The 22,850-nt window shown below is 39.5% G+C and overlaps 1 protein-coding gene across 2 annotated transcripts in view; it reads right to left on the reverse strand.

Annotated features, from left to right (window-relative positions):
• fancg (FA complementation group G) overlaps positions 1-22,850 on the reverse strand; it is a 66,449-nt gene that overhangs the window by 12,993 nt on the left and 30,606 nt on the right. Inside the window, exons 8-12 of one of the 2 annotated variants that reach the window (XM_043687861.1) lie at positions 14,491-14,657; positions 13,822-13,888; positions 8,667-9,061; positions 4,134-4,183; positions 1,183-1,260 (exon numbers count right to left, since the gene is read on the reverse strand). In XM_043687861.1, the coding sequence (XP_043543796.1) occupies positions 1,229-1,260; positions 4,134-4,183; positions 8,667-9,061; positions 13,822-13,888; positions 14,491-14,657 (711 nt within the window). In that variant the 3' untranslated portion in view covers positions 1,183-1,228. The remainder of the gene's footprint in view (positions 1-1,182; positions 1,261-4,133; positions 4,184-8,666; positions 9,062-13,821; positions 13,889-14,490; positions 14,658-22,850) is intronic. The other variant, XM_043687853.1, reaches the window with a different exon arrangement.

Below are 22,850 nucleotides of genomic sequence, written 5' to 3' on the forward strand. Positions count from 1 at the left end.
TTTTTAACATTGGAAACCTGACAGTTCCACACTCTTAGGATTATTGCCTTCTCACCAACTTTGGGAAAAGGGCCTAAGACGTTTGTCCACCGGAAGCTGGAAACTAAAATAGGGTGCACCAAAGCCATCCTGTTGGATATTGAGACTCTGATTACATCATTTTTCACTTTATGGGGTGCAAACTCATGAACCAAAGGTAGCCATGAAATATCCCCAGTTTACCAGAGTCTACCATGAACAGGTTAATGCTTCTCAAACATTTGAACAACAGATGAAGCAAATTTTTAATGTTGAAATTTTGCAGTCATATGACCAGTATTCATCACAAATGTGCTACTGCCTTCCAGCCAAAAGGATGTCTGCCTAACACACAAATGAATAATGTGGTAAATTAGTTTCATGCCGGTGTGATGCTCGGTATGTCAACTCTACATACCAAGGCAGATCATATCGGCACGGTGGCACAGTGGTTAGCACTGCTGCCTCACAGCGCCAGAGACCAGGGTTCAATTCCCGACTCAGGCGACTGACTGTGTGGAGTTTGCACGTTCTCCCCGTGTCTGCGTGGGTTTCCTCCGGGTGCTCCGGTTTCCTCCCACAGTCTAAAGATGTGCAGGTCAGATGAATTGGCCATGCTAAATTGCCTGTAGTGTTAGGTAAAGGAGTAAATGTAGGGGAATGGGTGGGTTGCGCTTCGGCGGGTCGGTGTGGACTTGTTGGGCCGAAGGGCCTGTTTCCACACTATGAGTAATCTAATCTAATCTAATATCCATCAACATATTCCTTTGGCTGTTGTCAATAAGCAAGGTACTGAGCATTCCCAAATAGCTCACACTTACAAAACCTGCGACAATATTAGATAGGATTCTGTAATTGGACATTTACTGGATAGTCCTGAGTGTACAAAGAACTATGTTAACTTCTGTATGATTGTCAGTTGGGCTTGTAGTGCAGTGCAGTGCAATGGCAGTGTATTAAAAGCTAGAAAAAATGTGTACATATCCAGTACCTGTTTAACTGACAAAATTAAATGACAGCCATTCGCTGATTCATTTCTCAGGGCAATGCTTCCATCAATCACAATCTGTCTGGTTTATTATTTAAGCAAAGCTCAGCAGTTAACATGCAATTATGATTTGCTTGTGCATTCTGTACAGCAACACTTTTCCAATCAGAGCTAACCTGCAAACCAATCAGCACTCTCCTCTCACGCAGTGTTAAAGGTTGGTTACCTCCTTAAATTGGTACTTTTGTAACGTCCTGAGGGCATGAAAAGAAAACTTCAATAAAACTCAACTTCTAACGCAAGCAATGCTGTACTGCCCTTTGCGTTTTTAATGTCTTCACTAACTTCCATTTGAAGGATTCAGTGTCTCCTAAAGACCTTAACCTGATATATTTGCTGTGCTGAGACACAGCTGAATTTAGGATATGCTGGCTAGCCATTTATAACATACTTAATTTCTCAGGATGCATTAACATCATGCAATTAGGTGTACTAATCAATTAACTCAGCAATTTCTACACAACAGCTTTTCAGAGGTAATTGAATAAAAGTTGAGATTAAATATAATAATCTTTACTTAAGTAAAATGAATACTTTGTTTTAAAAAACTGTCTTAAAGGACTGTTTATACACTTGTTGCAGCTTTTGCCACGTATTTGATTAATGTCAGAAAATTCATGAAACTCAGGAAATAGATTACATTTTAATGCAATTTAAGTCCTGATTCATATAAAATAGTATAATCCAGCAAACAGCATACAGTTATCTCGCTATAACAACTAAACTATTTATATTTTCCACTTAACAAAGAAGGAAGGAGCTGGACATTGACAGACAAATTGATGATGGAAAAAGAAACAAATATTTAAAAGCCACACAGGCAACACAAAGTATGAATGGAGTCCACGGATGGGAGACTGGCTTCCATGATGATCTGGGCTGTGCACAAAACTATGTAGTTTCTTACGGTTCTGGGCAGAGCAGTTGCCGTACCAGGCTCTTATGCACCGAGATGGAATGGAGAGGACAGGAGGGTGGAGAGAAGGGGAAAATGGTGGAGAACATTAGTTAAGGACAAGGGAGCATTTGGTTGCCTATAGACTTTTCTAGACAGAGGTGACTAGTCAAGGTTCAAGTGTATGAGAGTTAAGAGGATCATTCAAAAGGGGTAGTGAAGGAAATAAGGGATAGTTGATTTGATAGCACGAAGGAGGAGCAATGTGGAGAAGCACACTAAAATTGATGGGGGAGGGGGGGAAAGAGAAATGGGAAAGAAATCACTGAGACCAAATTTTTCCTAAAACCCCCAACCCAAATAAAAAGTCAGCAGACTTTTCAATTTAATAAGTTTCCACTTCACTATCTTCCCTCTGAAGAGAGATGGGAAAGAAAGATGTGTGAAATAACGAAACAGAGACAAAGAGAAAGAGGAACAAGACAACAGAGCTAATTGTAACATGTCATATACAATACCACAGAAAATAGTTACATTTGTTTTTGAAGCAGCCAATTCTGTTGTGAAAATAATTAGCCACTGTAACGGCAGTGCATCAAGTTGATAATAATGGGATTGATGTGATAATGCCAAACTAATATGCTGGGACAAAAACCTCAAGTTAAATGGCTTAACAGCATTAGAAAAATTTCTAATAGTTGTGGAGATGAAGATGTAGATGCACAATGTAGGGTTTGCTTACTGGATGATACTTGGCATCTGGTGGTGTACACTAAGTGTTTAAAGATAGGGATGAGGATTGAAATATTCAATACTGTTAGGGGGATGATGGGGATTGCAGTGTGCTGCTTTCAGCATTTTGAAGTACAGAAAATACAGAAATAAAACATCTGAAGTAGGAAAATTTGTGAGCTGTGCATCTACTGGGAGGGTCAGAGTAAAAGAAATTTGGCTACACTCCAGCAAGGGTATACACTCATTGGGAGCATTGGAAAGAACTATCAGGATTTGGAATCGATTAAGGGAGGATCTTCATATTTTCACGTATTAAGTAGCTTCAACAAGGAAATGATTTGCCATTTAATAATTAAAATACTTCTCGAAGTTATTTTTTAAACTTCCTTCTTGGCTATACAGAGTTGATTTTAATTAACATTTTAATGTAGCTTTGCACAGGAAAATTCTTCATACTATTGCTTCTCCAACGAGCACATAGTCCTGGTTTTGGTGACTAATGAATTTTTTAATACATTGATATGGCACAAAGTGCCTGAAACATACTGTCCACAAACATCAGACCTCTGAGAAATACAAGGCTCCTTGTTCCTCAACAGTAAATACAACATTGATAAGTATAACCTGTTTTTAAAACTGTAAAGTATGCTGAAACCCTTCTCCAACCACTTTCCACTGCATAGTTGATTGCAACATACAATATTATGTTAAATTGGGTTAAATAAGTTAATGTATGCAGGCAAAGTTCCAGTTCCAGTGATGGAACTCTCATACTTGCCCACAGTAACTGGGACAATACCAGTGTTCAAGTGAATTCCCAGCACAAGCCCAATAGTTGAGCATTACATAATCAACTTTACAAATACATTTTGGTTGTTTTATTTTGTGATTTTATTTCTATTCTTTTCAGCTACACACATTGACACAAGTGAGAGAATAGATTGTTGGAAATAGTGCAAAACAAAGTAATCTGGTTGAGTTTTGGCAAAAATAAATCTGATGGATTGGATCACTCAGGTTTCAGTGCTTCATTGTGCTCATTTTCAGCCAATCAGTTCAGAAATATAACAGATATATTCTAATTTTAGTCAAATACTCATTTTTGTAGTTTGGAAGTATGGGGCTTTTAAAATCTCAATTTGTGTTATACCACTATGGCTGCAGACTACTTAACTGATTTCACAGGCAATAAACTATAAACTTGGTGGAAAAGTTCCCTTAAAGTGCAAATACACACAAATATAATCTTACACTGTGTCACAGTGCATCACAAAGTATAGTGATTTCATGAATAGGTTTCATACAGTCAAATCAAAAACTGCACCAAATTTCATACTTGCTGCTGGTGCTCAGACTATTTTGTGCTACATTAAAAAAAGTGTTATTGAAAAGTAAAAGAATAAAACTGAAGGTTGAAGTATTTCAAATATATTTTACCTGAATCAGGAGGGCAGACAACTTGAACTTTAAGTAATAAATTTATACACCTGTTAAAATAAAAGTCATAATATGATCCTATAATATTGAGCCTTTAATGCAGAAAAATCTCTACAAAGGCTAGATATTCCTTTTAAAAATCAAGACATTCTTCTCTATTTCTGTGCAATCAAAATTCATATTAGTACAGAATCAGAGAAGGATACAGCCTAAAAGGATGTCATTTGTATCAGTTTCTTTAAAAGTGCTATCCAATTGGACTTATTCTAGCCCCTTAGCACTGCAAATCTCTCCAGACAAGTATTTTAAAGTCATATGAAGCATGGTTAGTAAGTTTGCAAAGAACACCATAATTGGGGGTATAGTAGACAGTGAAGAAGGTTATCTAAGCTTACAAAGAGATCGTGATCATTTGGGCCAATGGGCTGAGGAGTGGCAGATGAAATTCAATTTAGATAAATGCAAGGTGCTGCATTTTGCTAAGATGAACAAGAGCAGGACTTAGGCAGCTGGGGCTCTGGGTAATGTCATAGAACAGAGAGACCTAGGGGTTCAGGTACATAGTTCATTGAAAGTTGTATCGCAGGTAGACAGGGTGGTAAAGGCAAAATTTGGCACTGGTGCCTTCATTGTTCAGACCATTGAGTACAGGAGTTAAGACAATCATATTGCAGTTGTACAGGACATTGATGAGGCCACCTATGAAGTACTGTACACAGTTCTGGTCACCCTGCTACAGGAAGGATATTATTAAATTGGAAAGGGTATAGAAAAGATTTAAAAGAATGTTCCTGGGACTGGAGGTTTTGAGTTATAAGGAGAGGCTGGATAAGCTGGGACCTTTTTCACTGAAGCGTAAGAGGTTGAGGGGTGGTTTTACAGAGGTACATAAAATCATGATGGGTGTAGATAAGGTGAATAACAAAAGGACTTTTCCTGACAGTAGGAGAGTCCAAAGCTAGAGGGCATAATTTTAAGGTAAGAGGAGAAAGATTTAAGAGAGACTCAAGGGGCAATATTTTCATACAGAGTGTGGTTCGTTCATGGAATGAACTGCCAGAGAAAATGGTAGATGTGGGTATAGTTACAACATTTAAAAGGCATTTAGACAGGTACATGAATTGTAAGGGTTTAGAGGAATATGGGCCAAAACACAGGCAAGTGGTGCAAGTTTAGTTTGGGAAACTTGGTTGGCATGGATGAGTTGGACCGAAGAGTCTGTTTCCATGCTATATGACTATAATCTCACGCAACACATTCCAGAACTCACTGTGTAATTTTTATTTCATCACATCATCTTATATTCTTGACATTTTCTTTACATCTGTCTCTTTTGGTTCCTTTATTCTTTCAAGGGATGAAAGCATCTCTGGCTAAGCCAGAATTCATTGCCCATCCCTCATTGCGCTGAAGCAGTTAAGAGTTAACTTACATTGCTGTGGGCCTGCAATCACATGCAAGTCAGGCATCATAAGGACAGCAGATTTCCTTCCCTAAAAGGACGTGAGTGCATCAATTGGGTTTTTACAACAAATTGGCAATAGTTATATGGCTGCAATTTGCACTTGCTTTTATTTTACCATTCCAGACTCTGGTTACTGATCCTTTTGCCAATGGAAAAGAAAATCTCCTTAGAGTCACAGATTTATAGATGGACATTACGGAAACACACCTTTGCATCCAACTCATCCATGCTGACCAGATATCCTAAATTAACCTAGTCCTACTTGCCAGCATTTGGGCTACATCCCTCTAAACCCTTTCTATTCATGAATTCATCCAGATGCCTTTTAAGAAAGTGTTATCATTGTACCAGCCTCCACCACTACCTCTGGCAGCTCATTCCATAGACGCACCACCCATGAAAAAGTTGCCCTTTTAAATCTTTCCCCTCTCACCTTAAACCTATGTCCTCTAGTTTTGAACTCCCCTACCCTGGGGAAAAGACCATGGCTATTCACCATATCCATGCACCCCCGTGATTTTATAAACTTCTTTAATATCATCCCTCAGCCTCCAACACTCCAGGGAAAAGAGCCCCAGCCTATACAGCCTCTTCTACAGCGCAAATCCTGCAACCCTGGCAACATCCTTGTAAATCTTTTGTGAACCTTTTCAAGTTCCACAACATCCTTCCTATAGCAGGCAGACCAGTATTGAATGCGGTATTCCAAAGTGGCCGAACCAATGTCCTGTACAGCTGCAACATGACCTCCCAACTCCTATACTCAATGCACTGACTAATAAAGGCAAGCATTTCAAGCGCTGTCTTCACTATCCTGTCTACCTGTGACACCACTTTCAGCAAACTATTAACCTGCATCCAAAGGACTCTTTGTTCAGCAACACTCCCCAGAACTCTACCATTAAATGTATAAACCCTACCCTGATTTGCTCTGCCAAAATGAAGCACTTCATGTTCATCGAAATGAAAATCCATCTCCCATTCCTTAACGCACTGGCCCACCTGATTAAGGTCACATATTTTTGCACTGTGTTACCATTATGCACTTGGAACAATGGCAAGTGCAGGAATGATACAGTGGGCAAAAATCGAACATCTATAATTTTGAAAAGTGCAGAAAGCTGGGATAGGAGCTGCTCTCATTTGCTTCTCTCAATTGAGGGCTCTTTTCAATCACTATTTGAAGAAAGTGGATCATGCTTGAAATCTTCTTCCAGGTGCCTTGGAGAAAATTAAGGCGGTGGAAGAATATCTGAGACAACAGCCTAGGACAGGACTGTACAGCACTGCTGCTGTCACAGAACCTGATTTTCCCGTTATAGGCATGGATGATTTGGCATTTTTCTTTTTAACTGGCCTTTACTTTTCTGTGGACATTATGAGACCAGTTTTCAGTAGGCATCACTGGATACTGATTTTAGTAAATGATGATCTCACTAAGCGATCCCTGACACTCATCTGATCAATGGTGCTAATAGCTCTAATTCAATGTAAAAATCAACACCACAACTTGGGTCCAATGACCAACAGGACAACTACAAACATACAAGTCTTCATCAAGTATATGTGAATTAATTACTTTATATGGAACTTCATTTTTAACAAATTATAAAAGGCTATTTCGTTTGTGAAAGCCTAACTCTCCAACAAACCTGGGCAATTTATACAACTATATACTCTCTCAATTTGTTCACCTGAATGAGGTGAATAATCACAAAATAATGACGAATCGCCACTGGAAAATAGACTGAAAATCTCAAAGACTGAAAATCTCAAAAGTTACATTTGAATAACTACAAACAACGATTGAAAACAACTGTAACATCATCAGACTTTTTAAAGAACTGTACTGTTCAAAACTAAGTAAATTTTGCAGAAGTGTCCCAAATGATGTCAAGAAAGATAGAAATATGAAAGAAAACTAGTGAATCCCTTTGCTTCTGGATTATTAGGGTATAAGTCAAGGCAGAAAGAAACAACACAGACTTTGCCATAGCTTTCAGCTCCACACCACCAAAAAGGAAAGATCATGAAACAGAAACAGAACTTAATGACAACATAAAAATGCACAACAATTTTATAGGATGAGCAGAAAACTGAGAAGGGCGAGTTGGGCAGGGACAGAATCTGAAGGAAAAGTGTGAAAATGAGATGGATATAAACAGGACAGAAAAGAAGGGAAGAAAAATGGATCAAAAACAGAAATTGCTGGAAAATGTCAGTAGGTCTGGCATTATCTGGAGAGAAAACAGAATTAATGTTTCGGATCCAGTGACCCTTCTTCAGAAGTTCAATGCATTGATGCTGCCCATCTGCTGAGATGTTCCAACAATTTCTGTTTTATGTTTCAGATTTCCAGCATTCGCTGTTCTTTTAGTTTTTTTGTCTAAAGAAATGAATCATGTAGAAGAGGAAAAGGGAAGATCAAACGGTAAGTTTTAACTGCCATATTACAGAAAGAACATTATGGAACTATTAAAATGGTACAATCCAATGCTCTTCCAATACTTTGCATCATGCTTAAGCAAGATTCAGAGCAGCAGAGTTTATTTCTACGAAAGGAAAATGAAAGCTCAAAAAGACAATCTTGAATTGAACCCTAAGAACTGTATGGCTTGATCTTGAAAATGAGTAGCATGGGTTGAAGGTCAGGACAGGGAAGATGAGGGAATAGTTTGAAAGATGCAACTGTCTGAGAACAGTGAATAGTTATGGGCAATCCAAAGTTGACAAAATCAGTAATTTGAACAGTAATGTTGGACAGGACCTTGCCAAGAAAATTAAAATGAGGAGGAATCCAGGGACAAATTTTATACTGCTTTTGAACTCAGACTAGTTTGTTGGACTAAAATAACCTTTTCTACTCCTGTATATTTATATTTTCCAAGATGTGGAGGTGCTGTTGTTGGACTGGGGTGAACAAAGTCAGAAGCTACACAACACCAGGTTATAGTCCAACAGATTTAAAATCACAGGCTTTTGGACGGCTGCTCCCTTGTCAGCTGAAGTCCTGGCAATGCAGAGCTTGGAATCTTGCAAAGAACAGTGTACTTAAAACATCTACTCACCGAGTAAAATTAGTAATCGACTCCTTATTATTTTTCAAGAGAGCAAATGCTTGTCCTTGATATAAAAATGCAGTTGCTGACCATAATATATAATTGAGAGTTTCTTTCTTCTTCGTCCCAAGTATTTGCCACTCACTGAAGCCATTCAAAAGACAGTTCCGAGGACTGGTGTTGATTTCTGGGGCTTCAGAGCTTTTGGAGCAATCACTGGACAGCCATTCATTAACTCGAATTTCAAATGTCAAGTTTTCTGAAATTAAACATGTCACTTTGCTGGCAATTTCCTCAGAAACAGTAATGACATCATTAAATCTCCGACAATGCAAGAGTGCTACTGCTGCTTCCAAATAGATTTCAGGAATTCTAGGAATGGTGTGATCTGCTACAACAAATACCTGTGAAAAAGCACAGTACGATTCAAAATTGAAAACAATGATAAATTTTTAATGCAATGCCTTTTAAAAAGGCAACCTGAAGCTCATGGGAGCTGACTCACCATGTCCCACCATAAAGGAAAGACAAAGACAGAGACTGAGACAGAGAGATTCAGGGAGTGAAATAAATAAAAGTCAAGCAGCATAAAAGAGAATGGAAGAGAGAGTTAGAAGAGAAAAATTGTAATGTGAAGAAAGCAAAAACAGATAAGAGAACAAGCTTAGGCTCAAACTTAATATGTGCAGCAGAACACAAAACGTGCTCAGAAGCAAAATATACTGTCACCTGTAAATTGATGTTTCAAAGTTAAGAACACAAAATATAAAAATATAACAAACAGGAATAGGAGTAGGCCATTCAGCCCTGCAAACTTGCTATATATTCTATAAAATCATGGCTGATCTGCTGTGGCTCTCAACTTCTCTTTCAATCTAGCTCCTCATAGATTTTTGAAATATTGAGGAGTTGAGGACTATCTTCCTTCTCTTTAAAGATTTTCAGTCAGCTAGTCTTCATGACCTTCTGGGAGAAGACATTCCTTCACATCTCAGTGTTGAACTAGGTTCCCTTATGCTATACCATTTTCCAAAGTTTGAGATTTCCCCCACTACTGAGAACATTTTCTCAATGCCTAACCTGTCAAGCAGCCTTAGGGTGCCACCCCTGTATCACAGCTGGTAATAAATGCTCTATTGCAATTTAGTAAGATTTTAACATTTGTGAGGCAGTTCTGTTGAAATAATACCAACAACAGGTTTGCATGTAGCTTCTGATCTGAGCAGATTTCTCCAGGATTAGTAAAAGTCATCTGCTGAATCAGCCTTATCCTTGTTTTCCAAAGATGACACTCAACTTTCCATCTCTGTCATCGTATGGAGCAGGGACATTCCTCCACTGGAATTCACTGCCGGGTTCTGGCCCATTACCATCCCCTGATACTCCTCAGTTCATTAGCTGCATTAATTTGATATGCCTGAACCTTGTCTCAAGAACCCCCTTCTTGACCAGTCTTACTGCTCCCTGCATGACGACCTCACACCAAAGCTCAATTCAATCCATGCTCCAAGATTAACATACAAAATAAAAACATGCTAATTTGTTGTTTGTAGTGACATAGGTATGATGCTGCAAGAGGTTCTGGATAAAGAGTATTAGCGGATAGTGAATGTATTAAAAAGCAGAACAACAAATGAATAAATATCTGGATTTTAACCAAACCACAAGTAAATTGGAGTAAGGTAAGTAAGATTAAAGACTTAAATGCCTAGATCAAAGATTAGTTTTGGAGGAAGAGGTTTTGATTTATGGACCTTTGGCACCAAGATTTGAGCAAGTGAAAGCTATATCGTTGGGACAACTTCACCTAAAACTCACCAGGTTTATGGTTTTGGTGTCATATAACTAGAATGGTATCAAGGGTTTAAACTAAATTGTGGGGGCGAGGGAGCAACGAAGAAAGATGTGATGAATTTCAGAGCAAGAACAAGGCAAGAGTGAAAGGTAGCAATAATGCAATTCATAATCTGAACAGTGTGTACAAACTTTATACAGTCTATCAGCAGATGAGGCTAGAGGTTTCCAAAATAATAAGACCACATAAAAGGATAAGGGCAACAGATACATGGGAACACCATGATCTGCAAGCTCCATCCACGACACACCATCTTGACATGGAAATAGATCACTGATCCTTTGCTATTGCTCAGTCAAAATCCTGGAATTCCCAAATGGCACAGGTGTGTCTCCACCCCAAGTACTGCAGCAGCTCACCATCACTTTCTCAAGGTCAATAGGAACAGAGATGTGTTGACTTAGCCAGTGACATCCACATTCCATGGACACATTACTAACAGACCTGGCATCTCAAAATACCCAGTTAGGAAGGGAATTCCAGGGTTCTGATAGTGCAGCAATAGTGATATACATCAAGGTCAAGAATGCGCATGACTTGAAGGGTTTTTGCTCCCATATATGTGGGCCTCCCATATATGTGGGCCTTTGCCAGACAAGTTGGTAGAAGCCTGTAGCTTATGGATTCATGGATAAGGACTCTCAAATACCTATGTCCTTAGCTTTCTATGATTATTTTTCCATTTGAATAATATTCAGCTCCTTTATTCTTCCTGCCAAAGGGTATAAAGTCATTTTTTTCCCGCATTCCAGTCCACCTAAGTTCATCCTCACTCATTGTCTATATCTCTCTACAGACTACGTCATCCTCACTGTTTCCCTTCACATCTATTTTTGTGACATCTGCAGACTTGGCCAAACTACATTCACTTTCCTCATCCAAGTCATGAACATACACTGTAAACAGAGTCACAGAGCCAGACAGCACGGGAATGGACCCTTTGGTTATGCCCCTAGTTTTAAACTTCCCCACCCTAGGGAAAAGATCTTAGCTTTTCACCTGATCTACACCTCACATGAATTTATGAACCTCTCGAAGGTCACTCCTCAATCTCCTACCCTCCAGTGAAAAAAAAGTCCCAGCTTCTCCTTATAACTCAAACCCTCCAGTCCTGGCAACACCCTGGCAGATCTTTTCTGAACCTTCTTCAATTTAACAATATCCTTCCTAAAGCTGATGCCTGTGACAAACATTAGTTACAGGTTGCTATGCTGAAAATTGCTCCCCTTATTCCATCTGTGTCTTATTGGTTAGTCCATCCTCTATCCATGCTCATATAATACCTTCAAGACCAGGGGCTCTTATTGAGTGAGGATTGATCCCTAGGTTTCATGGTATGACCTATATAGATCACGTTAGAATTCAATTCTGCTGTTACTGATGGCCCACATCTCCCCAAGGATGGCAAGTTGCTAGATCTGTTCAAACGCTATCCTATTTAACGTGGTGGTGATGACACACAATATGATGGAGGATATCTTCAGTGCAGAGACTGGACTTGGTCTCCACAAGTCTGTGTAGTGATCACTTATTTCAATACAACCATTGACAGACATGGACAGAAAAGTAGATTGGGCAGGTCCATAGAATTTCTCTCTTATTGTTTCCCTCACCACAGCTATATCCTTGTGGAGTCAGACAGCTTGATCAATAGTGGATGCTACCAAGCCACTCTTACTGATGGACGTTGGAAGACCCCACAGAGTGTACCCTGGCCTCTGTCAGCATTTCCCAAGTGATGTTCAACATGGAGGAGTACAGATTAATCAGCCAAGCTTGGTGTGGTCATTGGTAATCATCCCACAGTTTCTTGGCCTATGTTTGACCTGATTCCATGAGACTTCATGAGGTCTGGTTCAATGTTGAGGACTCCCAGAGCATTTCCATCCCAACTATATACCACTGTAACACCTCTGATGGGTCCACCCTGCCAGTGGAACAGAACATACCCAGGAAAGGCTGATGGCGCTGTCTGGGATACCTGTAAGGTACAATTCCATGAGTATGACATACAAGGCTGTTGCCCGACTTGTCTGTAACACAGTTCTCCCAATGCTGTATAGACCTCCACACGTTGATAAGGAGGACTTTACAGAGTCAATAGGGCTGTGTTTACTGGTGATGTGATTGTGCCTAAATCAATACTGGTGGCCTGTGCAGTTTCATCCATCTGTTTAGACTTTGTACCGGTTTAATACAAAGCAGAGGCTTGCTAGATCATTTGAGAGAGCAATTTGGAGTCAACCACATTGCTGTAGCCAAACAAAAGGATGGCTGCTTTTTTTCCCTAAAATACATTAGAGACCTTGCAGTGCAGGTTCATAGCTCCTTGAAAGTGGAGTCGCAGGTAGATTGGATTGTGAAGGCAGCATTTGGTATACTTTCCTTTATTGGTCAGAGTATTGAGTACAGGATTTGGGAGGTCATGTTGCAGCTGTACAGGACATTAGTTAGGCCAATGTCACAATACTGCGTGCAATTCTAGTCTCTTTCCTATCGGAAAAATGTTGTGAAACATGAAAGGCTTCAGAAAAAAAATTTACAAGGATGTTGCCAGGATTGGAGGATTTGAACTATAGGGAGAGGCTGAACAGGCTAGGACTGTTTTCCCTGGAGAGTCAGAGGCTGAGGGGTGACCTTATACACGTTTACAAAATTATGAGGGGAATGGATAGGATAAATAGACAAAGTCTTTTCCCTGGGGTTGGGAGTCCAGAACTAAAGGGCATAGATTTAGGGTGAGAGGGGAAAGATATAAAAGAGACCTAAGGGGTAACTTTTTAACACAGAGGGTGGTACGTGTATGGAATGAGCTGCCTGAGGAAGTGGTGGAGGCTAGTACAATTGCAACTTTTAAAAGACATTTGAATGGGGATATGAATAGGAAGGGTTTGGAGGGATATGGACCAAGTTCCGGCAGGTGGGACTAGATTGGGTTGGAATATCTGCTTGGCATGCACAAGTTCCATGCTGTACATCTCTATAACTATAATGAGCAGAATGAATTTTTATGACAATCGACAATGATTACATTAACTTTTAGTTCTAAACAAAAATACATTTGCCATGGTTGGGATTCATGTTCCCAGAATGCAGAATGTTAACCTTGGGTTCTGGATTCCTAATCAATGACTAAACCACTGGCCTCGCCTATCCTCAGAAAATATTCTTCTCACCTCCAACTTAAATGGAACTCTGTTTCATAAATGGCAATGGATGCTAGATCAGTTGTTAATTTTAAATCTGAAATAAATACATTTTTTGTTAAACAAAACTATTAAAGGGGCATTGTGTAAATAATTCACTCACTTCCCGCTGAGATTCCTCAAGAAAAGAAGCCAGTAGATCAAGATAATGTTCCGCTGTATCTTCAAATCTAAACAAAACAGTATTTAAAATTGCAAAAAGTGAAAATGAATCTAAAAACTATTAACTAAATTTTGTTCCTCAGTCTTTCGAGACACAAACAGTAGTTCAAGAAGCGTGTTCAATGAGTAGCTGATTCAGACAAGGAATATCCCTGGCCGAATCATTCAGCTATGTCAAGCTTCACTTAGAATATGAATATATTTGACCTCAGCATTTGTGGATTACAGATTCGGAAGTCAGCCATGGCCACACACTCCTGATGACTTGCAGTGACTTCACCCTTTAATCCCTGTACTGAAACAGCGAATGTATCGAAGCTCACGTGTGAATCACTGCAATTCAGACAGGAATCAAAGGATAGCTGAAATAAAATTGATTTAACCCTTAATCTTGAGTTGCAATTATGAAGAATACTTCAAATAAACCCTCTTTCCCCATCACAGAAAAGCCTCAGTACCTCACATTTCCATCTATTGTTGGAAATGTAGGCATCATTGTCAACCCATGTGCCCAGGCCTCTTGAAAAAAAGTGCAGACTGCCTTTATGAACAACTGTAATCTAATGTGTTATTCATATGCTTTACATATATGGGAATTTTGTAATAGTACCTTCCCATCTGGAGAAACCTTCTGGCAAGTAAGTGCTTTACATGCACCCAGTTTACATTGGTCAACAAATGACATGTTGCAGGAATCTGTACAAGTTGTTCAGGTCGGATCAGAACTTGAGAATCAACATTATTACCAGCTTTGTATTGATCCCAACTGTCCAGCGCCTGGAAAATAAAATTTAATAATTCCATATTTCAGCTCACTGGTATTTAAAATTAGAGTAGTACTAAAGTTATATAAAGTTTGGATTTATGATGCATAAAAAGGTAGGCTGTATAAAAAGTACTGAATGAGAGGGAATTATTAATTGGACACAGAAAATAGGCATTGAATAAAAAGGCTAGATTGCCTTGACAGGATACATTATATATCATGTTGAAAACAAACAATCATGTATTTATTGACAAGAGACAAAAGAACTGCAGATGCTGGAATTCAAAGTAGACAAACAGGAGGCTGGAAGAACATAGCAAGTCAGGCAGCATTAGGAGAGAAATCAAAGTTTTGGGTACAATCCTTCTTCAGAACCAGATATGGAGGTAGAGGGACTACAAATGGAAAAGAGAGAGAGAGAGAGAGATGTGTGGTGGGTGGTGGGGAGAGTAGCAGAATGGTGAGGTAGCGATAGGTCGACACAGGTAGGGGTACAACCTGGTTGGTAGCTGGAATGGAAGGGAGGAGATGGGAGTGGAATAGAATTTCAAATAACCTTCCTGTCCATTCCCTGGCTCCCTTTCCAGTCCCGTCTCCTCCGTTCCATTCCTTCTACCGACCCTTCTGCTACCAACTGGATTCATCCCTCCCATTAACCAACCAGGCCATACCCACTACCTGTGTCCACCTATCACTACTTCACCATTTCCCACCCCAACTACCTCCCCCGCCCCCGTCACGTGTAACTCCCCCTACCCAATATCTAGTCCCAAAGAAGGGTTATACCCGAAACACTGACTTCTCCACCTCCTGATGCTGCCTGGCTTGCTGTGTTCCTCCAGCCTCCTGTTTGTCTAATAGTGTATTTATTAGCTGATAACCAAATATTTTTCGTAAACATTAAAACAATTAAAACAAGAGCTAATTTTTAGAGTAATGGGTCCAAAGTTCTACAACCTCTGTATTTTACAGCATATAAATAAACCATTCAAGATAAACATACCACTGGTGATCCTCTGGAAATTCCCTGTTTTGTTGTCACATTTTTACTTGACATTTTTAAAGAATATTTATCCACCTTTTTAAAAAGTTATTTGGAAATTCTGCTTCCATTATTGTTTTTCTGATTTAAATATCTATTACATTCTAAGGATGTGGGTCAATCAAGAATTGTTAACACATGTTACTAGTGGCATATTTACTCCAAGTCAGAAGGTCATGGATTCACACCACAACCCAGAACATGTATATATTATTTACCATTTTGTTTAGAATTGAAGGTAAACCAGTAGTATTTCTTCACACTATAAAGCCATTTCAATCATTTTTACACATTTCTTCACCTGTGTCTACTTCCTTAATTCCCACATAATATGGTAATTAGTATTCCCTTAGAGGTTAAGTTGAAACTGTGGTTCCTTTAAGTGTTTACTCATACACAAATTTGATTTTATGCCCCGGTCTTTGGTTTGAAGAATAAACACATCTGGTTCAGTGATTTAAATAGAAGTTACAGAGCAGCACTAAACCAACACTGCAGAATGTACCTCATACATCAATGTTCTGGGGCCTGCAGGCATGGACTGGAACTTAAGTACTTATGGTCACTTATTATCATTCTGGATCTTTTCACTGTTTTAGGCTAATCTATATTCTTTACTTGTAAAGACTTTGTTTTTACTCTATGACTTGTACCTAAGATGGTGCCATTAAAGGCAGCCGCTGTAAAAACTTTTCACTGTACTCCTGTGCTTGTGAATTGGAGTACATGTGACAATAAAGGGTATTCTAGAAGACCATTTTTTGCAGGAGCAGAAGAGGCATCTCAATTTACTGTAATTTATGAAAACAATTGATAAACAGACACATGAATAAATCTGTACTTTTATGCTTTTACACTAATTACAGCATTGTTTCTATTTTAAAGTGAATAGTTAATTCAAACAGCAAGGATCAAGCAAGACCCCTCCAAGGTCTTAGCAGTGCTGTCCTCTATAGGGTCTAAAGGTCTAGGGTCACTTAAGAATAACAATTTGTTCATTCTAACAGAAGGTGAATATTATGAGACACATGCTATTGCCTTTAGTTTAGATACCAAACATGCACATGGTCAGATTTGATTTTGATGTGATTTGTACTGAGATACAATGAAAAGTATTGTTTTGCATGCTAACCAGAACAACATGCAGAATATAGTGTTACAACTACTGAGAAGGTGCAGAAAAAGATCAACCTTAATATAAGGGAGGTCCATTCGTAAGTCTGATAACAGTGGGGAAGAAGTTGTTCTTAAATCTGTTGGTTCATATTTCAAATTTTTATATCTTCTGCCAAATGGAAAAGGTTGGAAGAGAGTATAACCAGGGTGGGAGGGTTTTTTTTTGATACTGGCTGCTTTCTTGAGGCAGTAGGAAGTATAGACTGACTCAATGGAAGGAAGGCTGATTTTCGTGGTGGACTGGGGTGCATTCACAACTCTAATTCCTTGCAGTCTTGGGCAGAACAGTTGCCATGCCACACTGTGAAGAATCTGGATAGGATCCTTTCTATGGTGCACCTATAAAAATTGGTAAAAGAGTCAGTGTAGATGTGCTGAATTTCTTTAGCCTTCTGAGGAAGTACAGGCATTGGTGTGCTTTCTTGACTGTAGCATCAACCAGGATAAATCATTGATGCTATTTACTCCGAGGGACTTGAAACTCTCAACCGTCTCTACATCAGTGCCATTGATATAGGCAGAGACATGTCCTCCTCTCCACTTCCTGAAGTCAATAACCATAGCGTCATAGAGATGTTCCAAACCCTTCCTATTCATATACCCATCCATATGCCTTTTAAATATTACAACTGTACCAGCCTCCACCAGCTCCTTCATTTTTTGGAAGAGATTGTAGTCTTTATGCTATGCCATTAAGAACTCTGTTTCATTGTCGCATGAGATCCAACCCACTATGGTGGTGTCATCAGCAAATTTGTAAATGGAGTTACACCTGAATTTGGCCAGTTGTGAGTATATAAAGAGTATAAGTGAGGGATCCACACAAATTGATGACTGCCATCTAATTATCAAATCAGGTATCAACAATTCCTTTTAATCAATGAGGTTTAGTCCCAAAGTGGGTAAACATGAAAAATAGGAGCAAGAGGAGGTCATTTGACCCTTGGAGCCTGCTCCATCATTCATTACAATCATGGCTGATCATCCAATTCAATAACCTGTTCCTGCTTTTCCCCTTATATCCTTTGATTAATTTAGCCAAAAGTGCTATATCCAATTCCTTCTTGAAATCATATAATGTGTTGGACTCGACAGCCTTCTGTGGTAGTGAATGTCAAGGGTTGACCACTCTCTGGCGAAGAAATTTTTCTTTATTCCAGCCCTAAGTTGTTCACCCCTTCTCCTTAATCTGTGACTGGTAGTTCTAGCCTCCCCTGCCACTGGGAACATCTTTCCTGCAGTTATGCTGTTAGAAAAAATGAAAAAAAAAGCTTCTAAGCAATGTAGTTTTCCGTTCTCTAAGTATTCTGAGGGCAGTAAAAATGTGGCCAAGTTTTAGATCAATTTTAGTAGGGGTCAGTTTTCAAGGTTAGTCAATCCCTGTCAGTGTGAAAACTAGAAATGTTTTATTCTCAAGGAAAGAATAAAATTCCTGCCCATGATCCTGGTCCTGAATCCAGTGTTGACGACTGCCTTGCATGCTTGATAATTATAATTCTGTGTCTTTTATTAGTTAGTCAACTATTCTTTAGATATTGGGTAAGTATTATTTTACGTCATAAAATTTAATATTATTGATTACTCAGTGTCCGAGCCTTACCTGATCGTATATTTCTGTTTAACTTAAAGCCTGTGAACTAAACAGGTTGAGATGTCATTTTGAAACATGTAATTGTATCAGCCTAATTACGTCAAGCAAATCGGAATTATCTGAACATCCTTTAAAACCATTTCCTAGCACCTAATCAAGTCTGAGATTAACCCCTAACACAATAGCCTGTTGCATCCCAAAACAATGTGAAATAGGGATCAGACAGGAAAGTGGAGCTGAGATCACGGATCTCAATAAGATTAACCATGATCTTAATGGATGGCAGAGTACATTCAAAAAGGGCATATTGCATGTTCCTTTTCCAATTTCTTATCTAGTAAAGCAACTTTGGGAAAGCTGAAAATTAATGGTAAAGTTACTCAAATAGCAATCCACAGGCTAATCGTCTGGTGGCCAGGTTCCAATCCGACCACAGCAGTTAGTGGAATTTATAATAATGGCACGGTGGCTCAGTGGTTAACACTGCTGCCTCGTAGCACCAGGAACCCGGGTTCAATTCCAGACTTTGGCAACAGTCTGTGTAGGTTTCCTCCAGATACTCCAGTTTCCTCCCATAGTCCAAAGATGTGCGGTTAGATGGATTGGCTATAATAAATTGTCCATAGTGTCCAGGGATATGTAGGTCAGGTGGATTAGCCATGAGAAATTCAGGGTTACAGGGAAGGGGTAGGGGGTGATTCTAGTTGGGATGCTCTTTGGAGTGTCTGTCTAGACTTGTTGGGCCAAATACCCTGTTTTCACACTGGGGGGATTCATTCTATAATAAACTATGGAATCGCCAGCTCATCTCAGTAATGAAGGCATGATTGTCATACAAACCCATCTGGTTCACTAAAATCCTTTAGAGAAGGGGATGTGCTGTCTTTAGCTGGTCTGACCTACAATAAGAATCCAGACCCACAAAATGTGATTAACTCTTAATTGCCCTTTGAAAAGTCAGCAGTTCACTCAGTTCAAAGGCAACTGAGGCAGGGCAACAAATACTGGCCTTTACAGTAACATTGAGATCCCATGAAATAATATCAAAAGAATCTTCTCATGTTTTAAAACAAACTCCATCTAACTTCTTCAATCTTAATGAACATTTGTACTTAGTCTATCGTCAGTTACTAATTAATCAAATCTAACTAATTTAATCCTATCGGTTTCACCCAGTTCATCTTCTCCAACCCTCAAGGATAAAGCAAGAAGTGCTACCTACCTCACTTAACCATTGTGAAGCCAAAAGACCTACATAATGACAGCATAATATCAAGAGAACCCAGAAAAAAATGTATCTTTTTACAATTAGCATCTCTAAATTGAAGGTACCCTCTGTCCTGCTATAACAATAGACAATAGATGCAGGAGTAGGCCATTCAGCCCTTCTAGCCTGCACCGCCATTCAATATGATCATGGCTGATCATAACGTAGTAGTTGCACTCGTGTGACCTGTGTTGTAGAAAATCATGCAATAGAAATAACGGGGCCTATGGGAAAAACAGGGTTGAGGCAAACCACCAAAGAAAACTGTAAAAATTGGACAAAGATAATGGTTAGCCGAACACAAACAATAGCACAGTCTAAGTAAATGTTAATATCATATACTTTAATGAAATAATACAATAAATTTAAACACTAAGGGATTTGAGTTTGCTGAGTTACAGTACAGTATTAAGACAGGATCTGAGGGTCATCATTACTTCCAGGTGCAGTTCTGGATGCAGGGTTACAATGAAAGAAAATATTGAGTTCAGAAATGGATGGCTGTGCTTCACTGTTGTCAGACTTTTTCTTGGGGGGCGGGGGGAAGAGGCGGCTTAAAAAAAAAAGCATCTAGTTTTTGCTGCTTTGCCATCTTTATTCTTTCATGAAGAAACTGTTCATAGGGTGCCAGATCAGACTTTATGCAACGAACTGCTATACTACTGCGTTCAGCATTGTAGTCATTGTCTTCTAAGATCTGCAACTGCTTCTCAACTTCCCTCAGGATAGAAGACAAAAGAGAAGTGAAAAGTTGCTGCTTCCTGAAATTCATTGGCTTCATCTCAAGCTTCAATTTTCCCCACAGCAGCAAGTTGTTGTAGATCAGTCTTCACTTCTTCAAAGCCAACTTGCTTTGCAAGAGTGAAACAATGTTCTTTGATTAATGGAAGCTCCCCTGATAGTTCAATGCCTTTAAAATCATGAAAAACATCTGGGCGAAGTTTCCGCAGTCCTTACTGACATCATCCCATGCCTCCACAATGATGTTAACACATTCTTAATGTTAAAACTCTTCCAAACTTGAAGAACACCATCATCATTAACCCCCTCAGTGGCTGAAATCAAGCAGCTTCCTGAATATGTGCCTTAAATAATAAGCTTTAAAAGCTGCTATTGCACCCTGCTCCACAAGTTGAATGAGAGAGGTTGCGTTCGGAGGTAGAAATAGCACTTTGACGTTTTCAAAAAGCTCACCGATGAGGAGGATTGCCTGGTGCATCGTCCAGAATGAGAAGAATTTTGAAATCCAAACTTTTTCTCCTGCAATAATTTCTAAAAACATCCTCGAAAACAATTTGGCCCGTCATCCAAGCTCTTTTGCTTGATCTGAAGTAACCACCTCGAGTGGACTTAAGGTAACCAGGGATGAAATTGCGTAATAGCCAACAGGAATTTGCATTTTAAAAACATCATTCCCTAATTCGCCAATCATGTTACAGCCAAATTGCATTGACGAATCACGCAATATAGAAGATCGACCTACATTCAATTTTCAAAACATGTGATTTAACAGTGTTACACATGAAATGGTGTTAAACCGTTGTACTTAACTGATATGCGGACACAGAAGTTGTTGGAAAATTAGGGTTTACCCACTCGAGTGTAAGCACACTCTTAACTATATGATAAATTTTGAATACTCACTGGGTCTGAAAATCTGCTACCATAAGACAAGAGACAATAGGTGCAGGAGTAGGCCATTCTGCCCTTCGAGCCTGCAACACCATTCAATATGATCATGGCTGATCATCCTTAATCAGTATCCTGTTCCTGCCTTATCTCCATAACCCTTAATTCCACTATCCTTCAGAGCTCTATCCAGCTCTTTCTTAAATGAATCCAGAGACTGGGCCTCCACTGCCCTCTGGGGCAGAACATTCCACACAGCCACCGCTCTCTGGGTGAAGAAGCTTCTCCTCATCTCTGTCCTAAATGGTCTACCCCATATTTTTAAGCTGTGTCCTCTGGTTCGGCACTCACCCATCAGCGGAAACATGTTTCCTGCCTCCAGAATGTCCAATCCTGTAATAATCTTATATTTCTCAGTCAGATCCCCTCCCACAGTCTTCTAAACTCAAGGTATACAAGCCCAGTTGCTCCAGTCTTTCAGCGTAAGGTAGTCCTGCCATTCCAGGAATTGACTTAGTGAATCTACGCTGCACTCCCTCAATAGCCAGAATGTCTTTCCTCAAATTTGGAGACCAGAACTACACACAATACTCCAGTGTGGTCTCACCAGGGCCCTGTACAGCTGCAGAAGAACCTCTTTGCTTCTAGACTCAATCCCTCTTGTTATGAAGGCCAGCATGATATTAGCCTTCTTCACTACCTGCTGTACCTGCATGCTGACCTTCATTGACTGGTGCCCCTTTACCTAAACTGATTCCATTTAGGTAGTAGTCTGTCTTCCTCTTCTTGCCACCAAAGTGGATAACCATACATTTATCCACATTAAACTGCATCTGTAAACTGCATCTGCCATGCATCTGACCACTCACCTAACCTGTCCAGGTCACCCTGTAATCTTCGAGGAGAAAGTGAGGTCTGCAGATGCTGGAGATCAAAGTTGAAACTTTATTGCTGGAACAGCACAGCAGGTCAGGCAGCATCCAGGGAACAGGAGATTCGACGTTTCGGGCACAGGCCCTTCTTCAGGAATTCCTGAAGAAGGGCCTGTGCCCGAAACGTCGGTTTCAACTGAATAAGTGTACCTTGCTCTCTTCCATCCTTGTGTGGAATGCGTGCTTATTATCTACATTTGCCTAAAGTGTGTATTTAACATTGGGGCCGAAACTGAACTGAAACACTACTGAAATTTTCAATACTGGCAAAGGAATGAGTTTCTCCTTCGCACTGTAGGAGCAAACCCTTGTAAGATGTGTGCCTGCAATCTGCTAACTTTATAGATTTTAGTCGATCTGTAGGAAAAAAAACAAACATTTATTATTAAAGTGGAGACATACTATTAAGAGGACCTATCCCATCGATTGTAGTTATCACTGAATTGTTTAATCTTAGAATTAACAAATTTGACATTTCAGGAAGAAGCATTTCAGTAGTGATCATGGTATCAACCTCCTGTCATCTTTGAACTTTATTTTTACTTAACCAATGAAAATTGTTTGTTT

Source organism: Chiloscyllium plagiosum, chromosome 1 (genome assembly GCF_004010195.1).
Source record: "Chiloscyllium plagiosum isolate BGI_BamShark_2017 chromosome 1, ASM401019v2, whole genome shotgun sequence".
NCBI lineage: Eukaryota > Metazoa > Chordata > Chondrichthyes > Orectolobiformes > Hemiscylliidae > Chiloscyllium > Chiloscyllium plagiosum.